Source organism: Phalacrocorax aristotelis, chromosome 4 (assembly GCF_949628215.1).
Source record: "Phalacrocorax aristotelis chromosome 4, bGulAri2.1, whole genome shotgun sequence".
NCBI classification, from domain to species: Eukaryota; Metazoa; Chordata; class Aves; order Suliformes; family Phalacrocoracidae; genus Phalacrocorax; species Phalacrocorax aristotelis.
In genome coordinates this window covers 20,254,034-20,272,860 of record NC_134279.1, presented here as the reverse complement: position 1 = coordinate 20,272,860, position 18,827 = coordinate 20,254,034, and the positions used below count along the sequence as shown (strand labels likewise).

At 42.7% G+C, this 18,827-nt stretch overlaps 1 protein-coding gene across 2 annotated transcripts in view; it reads right to left on the bottom strand.

Annotated features, from left to right (window-relative positions):
- Nucleotides 1–541: 541 nt before the first annotated feature.
- RNF150 (ring finger protein 150) overlaps nt 542–18,827 on the bottom strand; it is a 133,959-nt gene continuing 115,673 nt past the window's right edge. Inside the window, exons 7-8 of one of the 2 annotated variants that reach the window (XM_075090513.1) lie at nt 8,484–8,590; nt 542–7,560 (exon numbers count right to left, since the gene is read on the bottom strand). In XM_075090513.1, the coding sequence (XP_074946614.1) occupies nt 7,549–7,560; nt 8,484–8,590 (119 nt within the window). In that variant the 3' untranslated portion in view covers nt 542–7,548. Of the gene's footprint in view, nt 8,591–18,827 lie in introns of both variants that reach the window. The other variant, XM_075090512.1, reaches the window with a different exon arrangement.

Sequence of the window (18,827 nt, the reverse complement as noted above, 5' to 3'; positions counted from 1 at the left end):
TGCACCTACTGGAAAACTTTAAGTCTCTTAAATTTCTTTTAGGCAGGATTTTTACTGTGCCTCCAACCTCTTGTAAGCAGCACACCTATGCTGGATGGCATGATGACCCCTGGGGCTCTCCCACGGCCCCCTGCTCCCTGGGATGGGGAGTGGCGAGGGAAGAGCAGCCAGACAACCCCTCGCAACGGCGGTGCAGTTCCCACTGAGGCATGGCAGAGCTGTTACCTTTTAAAGCTATTTTAACACATCATGCCCAGCATTGAGGGCGAGGCTGCAGCCCTCCCTTGGGGAAGTGGAGGCATTTACCTCCCACACAGCCGCTGCTTTCTGATCAAAAGAAGCTGAAGGTTAGGGGGGACCAGAGCTGTGACTGGGGCTGGAGTGGAGGCATGGAGGCCAGGCTGCCACTCGGGTCCCTTCCCGCTATAGCTTCTGCCTCTGGTGGATGCCGAAGTCTGCAGCGGCCGAGTTCAGGATGAAACAATCAGCAAGTTTCACACATCAGGAAATGCCAGTTTTACACAGTCTGTTAGAAAATACGTACGATACAGTAATCAGATCCGTTTTATTAAAAAACTTGCAATAAAATTCCTTGGAATTCACCATCTGAACTTTGAGAGTTGCAATATTTTACTAGTACATAATAACACAGTCTCACATATTTACATTATAATCCTCTATATAACAAAAATAGCCATGTTTTACTACTGAATAATGCTTCCAAATTCTAACCTCAGTATTTCGGTACTTCCCCCAGCTGAGTCACTGTCCATGCTCTTTAGCATTTACAGTATATAACAAAGCAAGAAGGAAAAAAAAAAAAAGTGTGTGCCTCATAATTTCAGGCAAATCCCTTTAAGATGGTAGTTCTCCAACTCCCACATTTTTCAAGAGAGATAAAGTGCATTGGAGGGGAAGATGTATACGTTATAAAATATCAGCAAAGAGTTAAAGTATATTTGCAACACTGCACAGAAAGTAATGCTAGGAAAAAAGGCTCGCTTCACAAACTGCTACTGCACTGTTTAGGCAGCAAGTCACAGGTAGTGGCGGGGGGTGGGAGGTAACTACAAGAACAAGAACCGCCTACGCAAATGCCACTGTATGATTTTGCCACGGTCTTTCGCTAGGTGCTTCACAAACCAAAGCGCAGCTGTCCGGAGAACGGAACTTTTTGGTTTTTTTTCATGTGGAGATGAAGGGTCCTTTCCACCGTCCAAAGAAAGACACCGTGGTCAGCCTGCAGAAACAGGCCGCCTTACCAGCAAACCAACTGCAGTCAAAAATAGGCTCCCATCCCGAGGGAGCGGCAGCGCAACCAGAGACGTGTGTGTGAGCGTGAGACCCCTGTCGCCCCGGCTTGCCAGGGCTGGCAGCCCCGCTGGGCAGGGGCAGGGGCAGGGCTGAGGCCTCGCAGCAAATCCACTCCGGCTATCCAGAGCAGGGCTGATTACCTTGGAGAATTTCACTGGGACAGACCATTGTCTCCAAACTGGAAGTTATTTTGGTAAACTATGCATTGATCCATATGGTATTTATTTAATTTGGGATTTTTCTTCCCTTTTTAGCATTGGCATTTGCTGGTATGGCTCTGCAGCGTGTGAGAAGAGACACGGCTGGAAAAAGCTGAAAACCAGGCTACTTCTGCTCTGTTAGTGAACTGTGTACAGATAGGATGCCACAATTTTTTTTGTTCGCTTACAAACTGCCCTAAATAAAAATAATTCTCTTTTGGAAATGGATGGAATGTATATTTTGACAAGTACAAAACTGTTTTAAATGTCCACTAAATACAAGGAACATCTTGCTATAAAAATAACAGACCCTCCCACCCAGTGGCCCCTCTTTACATTTCTAATTATAAAACAGTACAGTCATTTCAGGTTTCTAACATGAAACAAGAAGTAAGGATGGTATTATGTACACATACAAACATTTAGATATTTGACATCTGAAATAACTGTATACATTCAGAGCAAACATCTTGATCTTGCTATTGTTTTTTAATGCTACGCAGGACTGAAGAATCAGGAAATAAAAGAAAAATGGAAAAACATTATTTCTTTTTTACTCTCTCTCTTTTTCTTTTTTGCATTCACTCCAGAAAACAATAACTCCTACCAATTCGCAATTACAATAGTTGAGAGAGGCAAGATTAATTTCAGATGGAAAATGAATCCGTTGGCTTTTCATTCAAAACCCACAACATCTTTCATTCATCTTTCTTCTCTTTTTCTCCCTTTGAAATATAGCTCCTGCTCAGAAGGTTTTTTTTTTCTTCAAAAAGAAGTGCCAAAGAAGAGAAAGGGAGCGGAGCGGGTTTCCAGCCGGGCGGGGGAAGCTGTGCGGCAGAGGGCAGCCTTCTCCCTCGCTCGCCGTCCCAGCCCGCAGCTGCCATCTGCTAGGCAAACAAATCCAGACTAAAAAGTCCATCTGGTGTTCCTCTTTCAACTGCGAAACTATCAATTAGTTCAGGTAACAGCTTGGTAAAATAAAAGAAGCGCTTGTGTTGGATCAATTGTCCTTATTTAAAGAGTCTACTAAAACAACACCTCCACCCTCATTTTCCCTCGCCCCTAAAATATTTCATGACATTGTTTTTCACCGCTCCTGTTAACCAAGCTCATTAATTTCTGTCACGCTGGTTGCCCCATAAACACTCATACATTTTGCATCCATAAAGCAAACGAGTCAACGCTTGGTGTCCCTCAGTGAAGCAGCAATCCCCGTCAGCACTGCTCGTGAAGAAGTTCAGCTGGCCTGAATCTGCTGAAACCCCTGGGCCTTAAGCTGAACTTAGGCTGGCTCCTTTCCCCCATGCTGAACCAGAGCAGTCCAACCTGCTACCAGAGATACAGGCAGCAAAAGATGCAAGAGAGGAAGCGGCACAGTGTTAATTTGATCCCACGATCTCCTTCTCCTGCAACAAAGGCTCACGCTAGAGCAAACGTTTGTGAGAGGGGCTGGGAAGGAACAGGCTGGATTTCTCTGCCATTTCAGTCCTACAAAACAGATGCATCCCAACAGCAAACCAAGCCCTCCCTCTTCTGTTTAGAGAGTCAGCTTGTCCTGACCCCTGGTCCTAGCAGACTGGTAACTTTGGCCCTACAACAGGGATCTACGAGAACAACAAATGTTAAAAAGAGTCCATTATTGCTAAGGAATAGAAATCAATAAATGCCTATTGGTTTTCTTGGTTTGCACAGCCTATAAATTCCTCTTCCTGGCTTATTTCAAACTATATGCTTAGTCACGAGCTTTTTTACTGACAGAGATCATGAGGGAATGAGCCTCTTACAAACAAAGCCTGAGAGATTCCCAGCTGCCTGGGCTGAAAGGTGTTTCCCGCTGTCACGCATAAGATTTATCGTCATTTCAGCACAGAACAATTGTCACAACGAGGACTTGCAGCCCAGAGATTTATATATAAAGACTTGTGCCCCAACCTTTGCCTTTTAATCACAGAATCTGCTCAAAGGACTGTTGAATATATTCAAAGGAAAAAGTTTGTAAGGCAAAACTCTGGAAAATCTATACGATGACCGCACTCCAGGTTTAACAAGAATGGCAAATAAAACACACTTTATGGAAAATCTGTAACTGTGTCGTACCGATGACTAAAAGTACATAGAAGTGTTAAGTGATCTGCGGATACCTGCCAGGGCAACCTGTCCTTATGCAAAGGTCTTCTGAGCCAGATATTTTTCAAATTGGATAAGCATTTCTTTTTATTTAGCAAGGGGGAAAGAAGAGGGTGGATTAACAGGCTTGACAACAAAAGCTTTGGATCACAAAATGCATATTCTCTGAGAAAGACTAAATTCAGAGCTGGATCTGTCTCTGGTGCTTGGGTTCATTTTGTTAACAAAGTAAGAGTGTATCCCACACAAGTCATTCAACAAGAGACGAAGTACTGCTCTTCTTGTGATGACTTCCTCTGGAACTGATCCAGGGATCATTTAAGTAATGAGATCCGAGGGACCTCTTATCACATGTGATTTCAATACTTTTTAAAAAATTGTCTCTGTAAAGCCTTTTTCTTTATTGCTACAGTCTCCCTCATATAAAAAGTCTAAAAATGGCAGCTGCTTCTGTTTTCACTACAATAGAGTTTCCATAGTCATATCAATGTACTTTCATATGCACACATGGCAGTTTAATTCTATAGAACGCTTAAAGAATGAACTGCAGTGGTGATAGTGCCCTGATCCTGGTTTTGAAGCTCTAAAGCAGTCAGAAAATAAAAAAACCTCCAAACCCTCAGCAAGTGCCAGATCTGTATCCCCACCAGAATAGAATGGTTCAGCCATGGGGTAGGGATGCCAGGCTGGTGCCTTACACATCTGCACACACACGTTAGGTCATTTGTGAGCGCAAAATTCTGCCCATACAACTTCTTACGTGCCTTAACTATTGAACAGACCTTTGGGAAGGCAGGTTAGTGAAACCCATGGAAATCAAAGGATACTGAGACCGCAGTCTCTCTCTGTCCAAGGCCAGCCGGAGTGAAGATGAGCCACACTAAGGCGAATGCTTTTCCCACCTACTACTCGCTCATGGAAAAGAAGAGCCTCAGATGACAGGACAGGAAGAGCTCGGAGAGACCCAGGATCAGCTTAATGACAACAGTGCCTTTCTGAGGGTGCTGCACCATCCCGCTGGCCCTGTGCAGGAGGTGCCCCTCTGCCCGGCCGTGCTGGGCTGGCAGCGGTCAGAGGCAGCCGCAGCAAGGACACCCGCGCCGTGGGTAGGCAGCCTCGGCGTGAGCCTGCAGAATTATGTGCATGAGCACTTGTTCGTCAGAGGGCACCAGAGGATTTTTTTTTTCCTGGCTGCATGCTAAAGGCTGCTTTCCCTTCTGAACAGGCAGTGCGGTGTCCACAGCATCTGAATCCCACATATTTAATACAGAAGCCCAAGACTAGTGGGCAGCAGTACTGAAGACTCACACAATGCTCAGGATGGTACTAATCTTACCCCAAACTGCAAATAGGGTGGTTTAATTTAACCTTGTGAGGAATCTCAGTAGAGAGACTCATGCAAGCAAAAATGTGCATCGGCATGCAGATCTGCAGAATTAAGGCTTTCATATGTGTTACAAACACACATCTGGGGGATCTCAATATTTATGAAGCACCTCAAATTCCCAAGGCATTTCACAGGTTATATATACAAAGAATATTGTTAGCCAGGTCCCGCTTTCACAAAACCTTTTCATTTGATACAGGGGCTTAATTATGCTCATAGAAGACCTGTTGAAAATAATGTGATTTTGGTACAAGTCCAAAATTAGTCATAAGTGCTTTTCCAATGAAGGATGGAATAAAAGTGCTTTCCTAAGTTCCAGCTTCAGTGATGTGTAACCTGGCTTTGCGCTCATTACCGCTTAACAGCGCTCAGAGCTATAGAACACCTGAGGACAGGGACGGAAAAACATCTTTCCTGAGCAAAACTTCAAGGAGAACTGGGGAAAAAAAAGCAGGAAGACTCCTGACCCAGATTTGTGAGGATGCCTCTTTTGAAAGACCACCGTATGGTGATATGTAAAAATGTCTCACCCAGCCTAGCACCCTGCCTCTGCCAGCGGCCACCTGTGCACCCCGAGGGACTGCATCTAGTGTGGGATGCTTAGGGAAAGAGCATCCCTCTCTGAAATCCTTCACTAACTCCTAGAAATACAGCAGGGTCTCAGCTCCCACCTATGTGATGCCCCTTTGAGCACAGCTCCCTTTAATGATTTTGCTGGGCAAAGCACCCCAGTTCAGTATCAGCTGGGAGTTTCACCTCCTGCCTTGCTTTTCCCCGGACCTCGCTTGCTCTGCTGTGCTGTGAGTGACTCCGCTACGGCAACAGATAATTGGTCAATCTATCCACTGAGATTAACTTAATGAAGTTTGTGAAATAAAACAAAGACTTTGTGACAGCTCCTCTGAAACCCAAATGCTCAGCCGGGAATTTTTTTGTCCATGTGCTGGGCCGCAGTGGGCGGATGTTAAAGTATCACTGGCAACTCGGACATGGTGTTCGTGATGTTCCTGTGACATGTAGCACCCAGGCTACAGCACTAGAGAAGAAATTGTACCAGTGTGTGTACTTTCCGTATGGAGACCTGACTGCGTACAACCAGCTTCGCTCTTTCCCCTGCAGTCATTTGAGATGAATTTCATTCCTGTGTGAAGGGCCAGTGTTTGGTGTAAGCACCACTTAAATCCCATTTCAGCATTATTTCCAGAGCTTAAGTGGAGCTGATGTGGTACCTTGTGCGAATTCTCTTGTGTAGGGGTGAATTTCAGCATCGGTTCCCCTGACACTGTGGGCCTTTCCCACAGCAGCAAGGAATAGAGAAGACATTAAAGAATAAGGGAAATACGATTATAGAACTACAAATATTGGCAAATAGACTGACCTAGCTGCGCCCTCTGGAACGATCTCTAACTTTCTTTTTAAACCAAGCAGAATTCCAGCTGCCCGTATCTCTTTAATTAAAAAGAGATGTCCTTTCAAATGGCATATAAAAATGTAACAGCACATTTCTAGATCATGGTTTTGAAGGATGATTAGGCTGTGCTCCTTTGCCTCAAAGTTACCCTGCAATTTAGGGACTAAGAACATCAAAAAAATTAAGCTATAAAATAAACTGAGTTCTAACTGGACCGAAAAGCATGGAGTATAGTTTTTCCTTCTTCCATTACTAAAGCAGCAAGTCAGTCAAAATTTTAGGGATAGTTCTAAACACATTTGTTCCTGAATAAGATCTGACAAAATGAATTTTGGCTGGAAGTTGGTTTCCACATCTAACGAGTAAATCCACAAGGAGATTAAATGCAGCAAGAACCGTAATAGCTACATTTTGAGATGCTGCCATGACACCATCATGTCAAAATGTTTGACCTCTCCATGAAATTTTGATGTAAGATGAATTGTTGATTCTGTGGACTTATTCAGGAGGCAGTAACGTGATTCAAATCATCTGACTGTCAACAGAAACCATTTACTCTTGTGCAACAGTAAGCTAAAAATGCTTCTTCACAGTTGAGTATTTTGACTGAAAAATGAAATCGTACACTGAACAAGTAACGAAAAGCTTTCCCCTGGAAAGCAGAACTCAGGATGAACTAAATAACCAGTACAGGTCATTATTATTTAGGTGTTTTGATTTACATTAATTCTATTTATTTTAAAATTCCCTCCTCTCTACCCAAAATATTTTGGTGTATATATATCTATATACAAATTGCAAGTATTCCATTATGCTTGCAACAAGATTGACAGGGACTCTGGAGGAAAACAAAGCACCTGAACTCCTGTGTTTGATAACAAGCAGGCAAAAACTGCCCTCAAAACATAAATGAAATGCACTAAGAAAAAAACCCCAAACAAACCAGGAAGTAAACATTTCAACCATCTGCCTCCTGCTTCATTAGCAATTTCTGACACCGATATCAGCATCTCCAGACCCTTTCTAAGAATATTCTTGTTGTCCACGTAATGCACAGCTGTTAAGAAGCAGCTTCTGGAAACCTCTCAGACACTCCTTTAGCCTACCGGTCAGGTTTTGGTCTGTAAAATTAAGAAAAGACATGATGTTATACTAAATCTTCTTTTCCAGCTACTGAATTGTGCCTTGAAGGAAGGCCATTAACATACTGACAACTGCTAATAGCATAAAATATAGCAAAGGACTACAAGGACAGAGTGAAACTTCAAGCTTTTCTTTCTTTCCTTCACACTGTATGATACTTGTCTAGAATGGAGCTCTAAGAAAAGCCAACATAATGCAGTTTTAAGCCAAATCCCAGCAATATCTGTTAATTCAGAGCTCTCTTACAAACTAAGGCCTTCAGAATATACCGTTTCCAAGGCTCCCACTTAATGAAAGCAGTATTCACATTAATGCAGGGTGCTGGTGCACCATCCTTCTGAAACCATGCGTACTTCATGCAGAAATAACAAGGCAATGATAAATCCTGGAGTCAGAGCATGAAGTGACCAGTGAACAGGAATTCAGATTTCTGGGTTGATCTCTTGAAAAAGCTGGGGTCAGTCAACAAAAACATAGTGTCCATCCATAACAAACTATAAACAAACAAAAACCATAACAAACATATGTCTTTTCAAAAAAAAAAAAAAAAAAAGAAACAAAAACCCTATCAAACAAGTGTAGAAAACACTCAAGCTGTCATTTCAGTTGTGTATTTATGAGCCACTGAAGAGTTACATGACTGCTCTCAAGCACGTGGGTAAACTGGAAGCATTCATCTCCCATGTGAACGAAATGAACGTATGTAGATGATGAAACCCCATCCAGGCAGACACAACTGTTGCTATTGCTTTTCGTGACCATCTCAGAATGGAGTGTGCAGGAGTGACAGTGCTCTGGAGGCATGTGCATGACTGGTCCAAATCCTAGAAAGCTGACTCGGTCCCTCCCTGTGACCCTCCCCTGTAGTTTAGTGTTGGATCTCTGTTTTTCAAGACTTCACCTCTTCGCAGTCTTGATCAGTGGAAAGCTCCACATCGGACAGTCCAACCTCCATTGCCATAATCAATGAAATGTCTGAATCACTGCTGACTGCTGGCTCCTGTTCATCTGTGGGGGTAGAAAAGACAGGAAAAGGACATTATGGTCATGTCTTTCTGTCAACTTATTACTGGTTTTCAGTTCTGCAGATGGGACCCAGAGGTTTCTCCACCACTGAGGTTGTGCTTAGATTCCAAACTTTGCTCTTATTCAGTATCTGTCTAAAGCATTTCAAAACTATCGGAAAGTTCAAGCCACCAGTAGCAAGAAACACGATGACAAGGAGCCTGGATGGGTAACACTTTCTTCTTCTCTCAATCCTCCCAGGGCTTTCTATCCAGACCCTTCTCTCCCTCAACCTGGCATCATCCTACTCTCCCCACAAAGGCAGCAAGTTAAGGACAAAGTCACAAGCACCTAGTGAAGTGAGTTGGCCATCAGGAAAACATTTCTAAGAGGAAAAAAATCTGCCCAAACCCCCATTCCGTGACAGAATGTCTGTTAGCAGAGACTTTTAAGAGGGTGCTAAGCTAACGTCTGGAAGGAGCAACACGGGGGGCATTAGTTCTGTCCCAGGACTCAGGACCAGGCTACCTGCCTTCTCAGGCACCTTCTCTCATTCTTCTCCAGTCTCTTTTCTGTTCACCCTTTCCTGTGATTTGAAGATACTTTGCAGGTTCTTGATCCAGGCCGAAGGGATCTACCTTAATCCACCGTGATCCCAAATACAGTGAGAGTCAGATTGTTGACTTTTGCTAAAATGCAAATCCCATCAAAACTACAAGTGTAGGAGGAGTAACTTGTTTTTGTTTTGATCCCACAGCAATTAGTATGTGTGTATTTAGTAGCAGATAAAGCCAACAGATTTTAACGGACTAAAAGCTAATTTTATTTCAAGAACAATCAGAAGAAGAAAAGCACACTGGATCTCTGGGGAGACTTTCAAAGGCACAAAGATCCCATAGGTGGCTGAGTCCCTGAGAGAAAAAGTTGATGGTCTATATTTTCATGTGGTTTAATTAAAATGACGATATTTATACTGTAACAATAAAAGGTATTTAAATCTGTGGCAGTTTTTCCTTTACATATTTTATTTTTCAGACAATAGAAGCAGAGTTTGATTGATGCTATAAAGTCTACAAGTTGAATATCATAAGAATTAATAAGTAAGAAACATTACAGAGGAGCCAGGAAAATAACTCCTCACAATTTAATTAGTCACTGGAAGCTAAGTGAGCACAATTAGTCCCCTCTCAAGAGCTGTATGATTTTAAAATCTGTTTTAGAGAAAAAACATGTATTTACTTGTGCTGGGATTAGACCTCGTGTTCTGTGGAGAAAGCCTGAGTGGGGCATGCATTATTCAAACTGAAAGAGCCAGCGCTTTCCTTTACAATCCTTCCCAATTTTCACCCTGGATTATTTTTACACTTTCTTGATTGCAAGGTAAATAATTAATGCACACAACCTCTTCATGTCTGTATATTTTTTTCCTATCAATATGACAGTAGTAAAACATTTCAAGGCATTGCTTCTGGCTATAAATATTTTCACTGGAGGTGGAGGAAGTACTTACAAACGGAATACTATCTCTTGTAGATGTCAGTGGGTTTCAGCTACATTGAACCATTAGGTGAACTGCTAGGTCCAAGAGTACAGAAATGCATCACATACATCTCCAAGACTAAGGCATCATCTGTAGTGGCAGCAGCTACCTGAGCCAGAACAATGTGGTTCCGGACCACTGGATTATTTATCATTCCCCTATAACTAATAGGATTCTTAAAAACAATGAAAATGATGCTTTAAATGTTGACCCAAGAGCAAGTTTATATTTGCATGACAGAGTTCCTGAGGCTTAGCCATGTTAAACAGCCACTCAAGCACTCTTGAGGGAAAGGTGATTTTCGTCTGAACTAGCTGTGCAGGAAAAAGGGACTGGCTGAATGGTGACAGCCACACGCATGCAGAAGAGGCAGGCTGAGCTGCCAACACCAAATGTCAGAGTGTCAAATGAGAAGTGTTTATGGTGCTGAAATGTTATTTCAAGAATTGTTTCTTCTAGGGTTGCACAGCAGAAAAAGATCTCAAGTGAGTTCAAGACAGGCAGATAGACCAGAAGCAGATTTACAGCTCACCTACCAACTGTCTAACCTATGTACAGGAGCACCTGCTTTCCAAACCAGCAAACTTGAGTTTTACATTAAAAATCCTATACAATTATTCAAATTCTTGGATCTATACTGACATTTCTTTGGAAGACGCAGACAACAGAAGGAAATGAATGCATCCCTCGGCATTACATGCCTGTTCTTGTAAACAGGAGTCCTGCTACTGACCCCAACACGCACAGGATGAAACTCTGGGAGGCAGAAGTTACACCAGATAAGATCAGCTGTAGGTAACTCTGGCTGCAAGGTCTACAGACTGCTTCACTGTGGCTCTCCCGCACAAGAGGAGACTTTCTAGACTGTGGCCGTGTTTTTTTTGTTTGTTTGGTGGTTTGTTTGTTTTTTTTAATTATTTTATTTTGGCTGCTCAGTAATGTTAGCCAGCACAGTTAGTGACATTTTTTGAAGGTAAGCAAACCTCAACTGAAGTGCAAGTGCCAGGAGCTTAGCCTACATTTTGCATCCCTGATTTTTAGATCCTATTTACAATGACAAAGCTTATACAATCACACAGCTTCCACAGAAGATGCCTGACGCACTGTTCAGAACTTTTATGACCTTTTTGCAAGTTTTTCCAAATTCGGTGTTTTTCTTAAAGCCCCGAAGTCAGGTGAAGGTCTCAACTTTCAGTGAAGATCTCAGCTTTCATTTAAAAATAAATGAACCTTAAGGAGTAAAAAGAAAATAAAGAGTTTAAAAAACCATATCCCTCATTTCTAGACAGATTTTATGTTGGAATATCTGACTTGCGATTTTAGATGTTTGAGATTGGCAATCCGGTCTAACAACATACACCATAATACTTCCACTGTGTTTTATAGCACTTCATGTCATAGGCATAAAGCCTTTTGCTTAATGAAGCAAAAGGGACATCCCAAGCTGCTTTTCAGCCTGAGTGCTAGTGCCTACAGCAGGCAACTGTATACCCTTCCGCCACATTCCTCTCATGTCAGCGAAACGCAATACACCACAGCACGCTGCCTACTTCCAGACAGACTTTTTCCACTCACTTATATTCCCTGACACACACGTCTGAAAGGTGCAATAAACCAAATTCCTTCTCTAGCTAATATTACTTTAAATTTAATTATGCTAATGCAGGATGAATATCATCACCATGTAGATATGAAACTGCCCTACAAAATAGTGCTACAGCCCTTACTTGTTGTAAAGTTCATTAAGTGATGTTTGTATTTGAGTATAATTGCAATCAAACAAGGATGAAACTAGCTAATTACTCTGGTGCTTTAAAAACAGTAAGACTGCACACTAGTAATAGTTATCTACTGACGCTGCTACTCCTAACAGCTTGAGTAAGTCTGGAGCTGTTGTAGACTAATAAATATTCCAAAATAAAAAGGTCAGATGAGGGGTTTCTAAGAATTTGATACTGATTGCAAGAGTCTTGGAGGGACCTGAGCATTCAACAGTGAGTAAAAAGTGCATTTACGTAAACATTCATCTGCCATGTGTAGGTAAGCATACAGGCATGGGCACAAATAAAGACATACTTGTAATGACCCACTCAAGGATGAGGAACAAGCTGATATAAGTGCGGCGGGTTTTGTGCTCATGCAGCCCTCCCTCCTGCTCACCACTGTGTTCCTCCCAAGGAGGCCACATCCAACACTGTGCTCTGATGTCCCTAGGACACAGGCAGTGCCATAGAGCTCTCCTAAAATTGCTCCTACCTGCTCCAGAGGCTGAGATTTCCCTCAGGCTCATGGAGCTGGAAAAGCTGCAGAACCCCGTGACTGGGCTAAAAGGCCCACAAGCAGTTTGCATCCAGGTAATCAGCAGGGAAAAAGAGAATACAGTAAAATGTTACACAGCAAAAGCTTCTCAGCATTGAATGCATATAAGGTTTGTCTAAGATGACAGACTTTTTTCCTTCTCTGGACCTTCGGGTAGCTGTCTGCTATTACATCCATTTGTGAGTAAGCAGAGGAGTATCAATCATTACATGTCAAATGAGAGCTGCCACCAAGTGTGTAATTCATTTACTGAAGGAGTAACTAAAGCCAGCAATCTCCTATTCTTGTGGATTAACAACATGGGCCACAGCAATAAACTATTCAGCTGGGAGTCAGTCTCCCTTCCCTCATCTATTATCAGCTCTCCGTGAACTAATTCAGCACACTCAGTCCTGCACCACACACAATTAAACCACTGCACACAGCTGTGCAGCTGCTAATGGTTTTCATCTTATACCAGTCACAGGAATCATAGGGTAAGAAAAAGCTGCTACCATGCTACTGACTTAGGTGTAACCTACTTGCCTAGCTATAAAGTTGAGCATCTGGCACAAGAAACAAGTCTTGTCTTGTGCAAATCTTCTGTTCTTCACGATAGATGCCCAGCTTTGAAGAGAAATTAATAATTATTGATTTCTTCATCTAATGAAATGCTGTGAAAAATTTATCAGTTATTATCCCATCCTTAGCTGGCAGAAATTGTACAGCAGACAATGGGACTCTGTCTAAAACCTCGTTTTGACAATAAATATGCAGCAAAACTTGGACTTGATTTCACTATTCATTTCACATTCTCACTACTGTGAAGTATCCCTTTTTTCAGAACTCTTCATTTTCTGAAGATAGAGCTAAGCCAAAACACAAAATCCCTGATGACAGGTATGCTCTCAGATCTAGACAAATATCTAAAATGTATGCGTTAGCATGAACCTTATTCCAGTCTGGGGCTCACTTCTACTAAATAAACGTTGCCCCCAGTCAGATGTATCTAGAAGCATTTTGCTTCAGAAGAAACCAGAAGTGTGACCACCTCCTGGAGCTCTGAGGACCTGAGGAGAAAATACATCCAGAGTCATTAAAGGCATTGATATGGGACCTTTATCAAAATGGATTCTGTTCAGCATGAAGCCACAGTGAACTGCCAACGCAAGCAGTGTTACTCAGGTGTTGCTTCCAGTATCAGAACAACCAGAACACTATTCATCACATTTGATTTATGACAAGGAGAGAAAGACATTTCTAGAGCCCTCTATTTTTCTTTGTTGGCCTAGGAATGCACTTTACCGTTACAGAGTTTATTGCTCCCTCCTACTGCAGCCTTGCCACAGCATTGCTTTGCTCCTTAGAGTCTAAGAGGAGGAGCATGGTCATATGAAGTTAGTACCTCAAATGGCAACTCCTTCCACAACAGTACCAATCAAATTTATTTTATCGCTAAGATCTTCTTCTTTAAAAACACTACAGAGTCTTAAAATCATTCTCAAATTAATCATTCAATACTTCTTACTGGATCATTTTATAAGTAAGTCTCAAATTCCTTCCATATCATCCTGATAATGGTAATGCTTTAGAACAGGCCATAACTGCACTAACAAAACAACTGAAATGAAACACACAGAAAAAAATGCCTATAAAATCTCTAATGCAAAAGAAGCAGTGGGAATATGTTTGAGGAGAAAGGGTTATAAAAAACCTGTTACTGATGCGGCCTCTTTGTACACAGAGGCTAATAAAACGGATGAAGAAGTCTGGCTGGCTACAGTTGAGAACAAAGGACTGGGGAAATATTTTATTGCCGTTCCCTAGCATCAGAAAGAGACTTATCCGAGCAGCAAGGGGAAAAAGTACTTGAGCGTGGTAACTGCTTTTGGAAGAAAAGGTGTCTTTTCCATAAATAACAAGCCAGAGCTCTGTAACTGTACTAATGGCAACAGGGCTTTATCCAGAAGATAAAGCAGACAACGTCTGAAACACATTGCAAAGAATACCCAAACACCAGCACACCAGGAAGAAACAAATGGCGTGGCCTGGCAAGATTCATTCAAGACAACATTTCAAAAATGTGTTTAACTGGATCAAACCCCCAAGCGATTGACAGACTTGATAGGTTGGCCTGGATATGATATAAAGCACTAGAGTCCCTCCTAAACCGAACTTGTTTTTTTTCTTATTGAGTGAGAAGGCAACAAACTTTCTTCCCTTAATCTTTCTCTAGGATATAAGTTTTGGGAGAAGATACAGCATCTCTTAGTGGAAAAGAGCCAAAGTCATAGTTCCCTGTCTTCAGACATCCTGCAGTATGAAGGGGTAACATCATCATCATTCTAGACATGAGCTACTGAGATGGTGAGTCATGACTCTTCAAGGCATTCACTGCTTCTGGGTGCCCAGTTAAGACACTGTAAACCTGATTTTTCAGTTGCAGCATTAACCCGCACATTGTATGCCCCAAGCATATCTTCTGCTAACTTCAGCTACAGCTGTAAGTACTCAGCACTTCTGGAAATCATATCCCAGTATCTCAGGTCAAGCATCAAAAAACAAAGGGGAAATTTTTAGTAATATAACCAATTTTCTAAAGCCTAAATTTAGAATATGTTGTACTTAAGTAATAAACTTTAACACCAGTTACCTGAGAAGATATTTTGTGTTTTGGCAAGACCAATATACTCATTTCCACAAACAGTGTAGAAAGTATTAGCACCCAAATGCTCTCTCTCAAAAAAAAAAAAAGGGGGGGGGGGGAAATCTGTCCAAATAACGACATATGATACAAAACACACGGAGCAGATAGCAAACACATTTGTAGAAAGCTGAGCAAAAGGGAAAGAGCACATACCAGATGTTATTGCATGGAGACAGTTGGACCTGACTGGCTGGAAAAGCAAAGATTTTTTTTTTATTATTTATTTTTTTAATATATATCTATATCTATCTATAATGAGCATATCTATCTATAATGAGCTCCTTGGGATTTTGTCCATGAATCAGAACACACGGCCTTTGAATTTCACAGCACATAGTAACATTATTTTAGGAGTCAACACTTTGGAGATCTGTCTTCTCTCTATGAGAGGCTGGCTGACATTCTAGAAACACTTTATCAGCTGTCTTAGCAGGGAGCTGCCAACCCTCTCTGATACAATGAACATGCCTCTGCCAAGTATGACACAAGAAAACCTAGTATTCTTGCTTTCTGTATACTTTCCTCTTTCTCCTTACTCTTATGTATCATGGTCATCACATTCCTACCCTGGGACCTGCTGGGGAACTCCTTCTGTGGCCTACATACTGCCTACATCACTTTCTCTTCCCATGACTAGTCTTTCCTCTTTCTTATTGGAAATTCAGTCAAAATATGATCAGAAAGATTACCTGAATGGTCAATGGGGTCATCTCACTAAGGTCTCTTGCACCTACCTCTATGCTCTCATATCAGCTAATCCCCATATTCAAGCTCATTCACAGTTTATCTGCACATCTGGTCTTATTCACGACAGAGTTTTCTCTTCCATCTTTGACTGACCCCATTCTTCACCCCCGCACTCTCCCCTTGTTTGATTGCCAGACAAGAACCACCCTACTTCCTTCACAGCAGGGCATCCAGCCTCTTAAACCTTTGCAAAGCTGCTTTCTCCCTCCAAGCCTTCCCTCTGTCTGGAAGGGGAGAGCAACAGTTGGAAGCTGCTGCACACCCTCATTACCATTCACCACTGGCCATCCTCAGTGCCCAAATACTGGAGCAGATGCAGCTCTGGTCAGGACAGCACGTTCTTCTGATGCCCACAGTAAGTTTCAGAAATAAAACTGAATGCATTTCATTCATTGTACACCCTGTTATAAATTATTATTATTTAGAGCATGCAAACTAAAACCACTATTATCATGTAGTCCCAGGCATTGCTACAAACACTTCACATGCAGGTATTATTGTCTGATCATTTCTGTTATCCTTCCATTTAAGTTCTTTGTATGCAGACCAAGCTTCTGACTTAGCTGAAGTATAGTTCCATGTACCAGCAACGTGACAGAGCAAGAAGTCCAACTCCCCTGCCCTAGCTGACCCTCCTGCCACCCATCCTGAGTCAGCTCTGCTATTCCTTTGTTTGGCCAGGGAGCTAACAATTTAAAGAAATGCCTGCAAACTACCTTGGAAACATTTTTTGCTAGGCTAGCAGCTGAACAGGCTGGCTCAGTCACAAGGCGAGTACTGCAGCCAACTTCAGGAAAGAAGCATGCAGAAAGAGAGAAAGGAAGGGAAGGGACACCCTCCTCTCCTCCCCCCCACATTCAACATCTGTGAGCTGTCCCTGCGGCACCGTGATGTTATATGTCTAAAATGTCAGGTGTGGCATGGGGACTGTTTTTTTACTTGGTCGTCTTAGCAGCTGCTAAATGACCATGGCTCTTGGTGTTACTGCAGAACAGATAGCACGAAGTGATGAAGTTAAAAATAATAAGCATCGTCACGTTAACAGTGTGTAAGCAATATTGCAAGGATTCTTCCAGTAGAGACATACTCCCTTTGAGCAGTGAGCAAACACCTTTCATCGCACTGCCAGCCATTTAAAAATCTGAAGGGATAGCAGGTATGTGACAAAAGCAGAGTTAAATGCTGTATATACTAGCGTGTGTTATACGCTATATGGCCTACTGGGAGGCTGTCATAATAAAGAGACTTTTACATCCAGGAAGTACAATCACACAATTTAAACCCAGTTTCCATGGGCTAAACTGGTGACTGCTATTTTGACTGAACTTTCTTATTTATATTTTAAAAACCCATGTCAGCAGTGTGCTCTGCTTCCTGCAAGCCTGAAAGGAGAAGGAAATTACAGCCTGACTCAGACACATAATGCACTGGACCGAACAAGCGAGAGCATAATGGTAAGAGAAACTTCAGTTCTGTTCTTAAGGAACATAAGGAAGAATCACCCTTTCATGAGGTAATTTAGAGATGTACTGGCCAACACCACAAACATCCCTCAGAGTAGTCATACCAGAGGAGTATTGCAGTACCCCCAAGCTTGATACAATATTAAACCAGAAGACTTAATGTAAGCTAGTGATTTCCAAAACCTTTTTCTCTGGTCTGATCATGCTGCAGAGCTGTGAACTCTCCTTGGGGGACTCCATGGCAGAAGCAGCTGCACAAAGCCACCTGAGATTGCTCCTTCTCAGGGCTGCAGATCCCTGCTGACCCCACCTGCACAGCAGCCCTGCTTTGCCCCGCTGCTTTGCCCCCTGCTCCTGGCAGGGAGGAATGAGAAAAGGGCTGCTCAGCCCCCAGGCACCCCCCTTCCCGCTGCGGCAACCAAAGAGCCTGTCCCAGAGGACCTGCAGCTGGGTGGTGGCCGAGGCTCAGCGGGGTCTGCTGGCACACATCAGGGCCTGGGGGAAATTGCAACCCACCGCTACAATCCCTGCCTAACAGCTTCAGCACTGTTGGATCTTGCAAAGGCACCCAGGACCGTGGCCCTCCTGGGAAGTGGGAATGCCACCTCTGGCACTCAGGGGAATGCAAGAAGGGGCGTTTGGTGCTTGGAAGAGCAACCCACCAAGGGCGCACACCAAGACTAGGACATGAAAGTGGGCCTTCAGAGCAAGGCCTGGCTAGGCAGTTGTAAGAGATCTCAGATTACTGCAGCTTTTCTTCAAGGATGTTAGAAGCTTCTCACTCCTGCTTCAGCTCGTGTACAAGGTGGCTACTAGCCAGTGAAAATCTGAAGGGGGCATTTAATTCTGAGAACTTGATGTGAAATGTAGGCTGCTATGACAAGCAGAAAAAAACCCCCCATTTCTGCCTAATCACTAGGAACCACTTCCTCAATTACAAGTATGCACACAGCTGTAACAGAAAACAACAGCTTGCTTTAAAAACAACTCCTGTTAATTTTTGAATGAGGAGGTTGGAAAAGCTCATGTTAGTCTGGCTGAGTTTGTCTGCCATGGCAGCATGTGCAGGATTTTAAAATCTGTCTCCTTAAATACCTTTTACTCCATAAGCTCTCAAAAAGCCTAGGTCACTAGCAAAGCACAGTACTGAGGAATCATATACTGAACTTTCAAGAGCATCCTTGTGGAAACACATCACAAAAATGCCTGTGCATATATTAGAGGATTTAATGAGAAAATGCACAAGGAGGTGGCTGAAAAGCTCAACAGTGGTGGAATTACTTGAATAAAGTGCAAGTGTATCTTCTCTCCCTCTCTCTCTCACGTTCCCACCCTCCTTTCCAATGCTGCTAACACTGGGCTCCACCTGAGATCTCCAGGATGCTTCCAGGATACAGGGGCAAGTCATTAGCCCAGCACTTCCAGGGGTCTTGAACTTTGTGCATGTCGCTAGGAACCCCTTCCTCACCATGCATGTAAGTAATG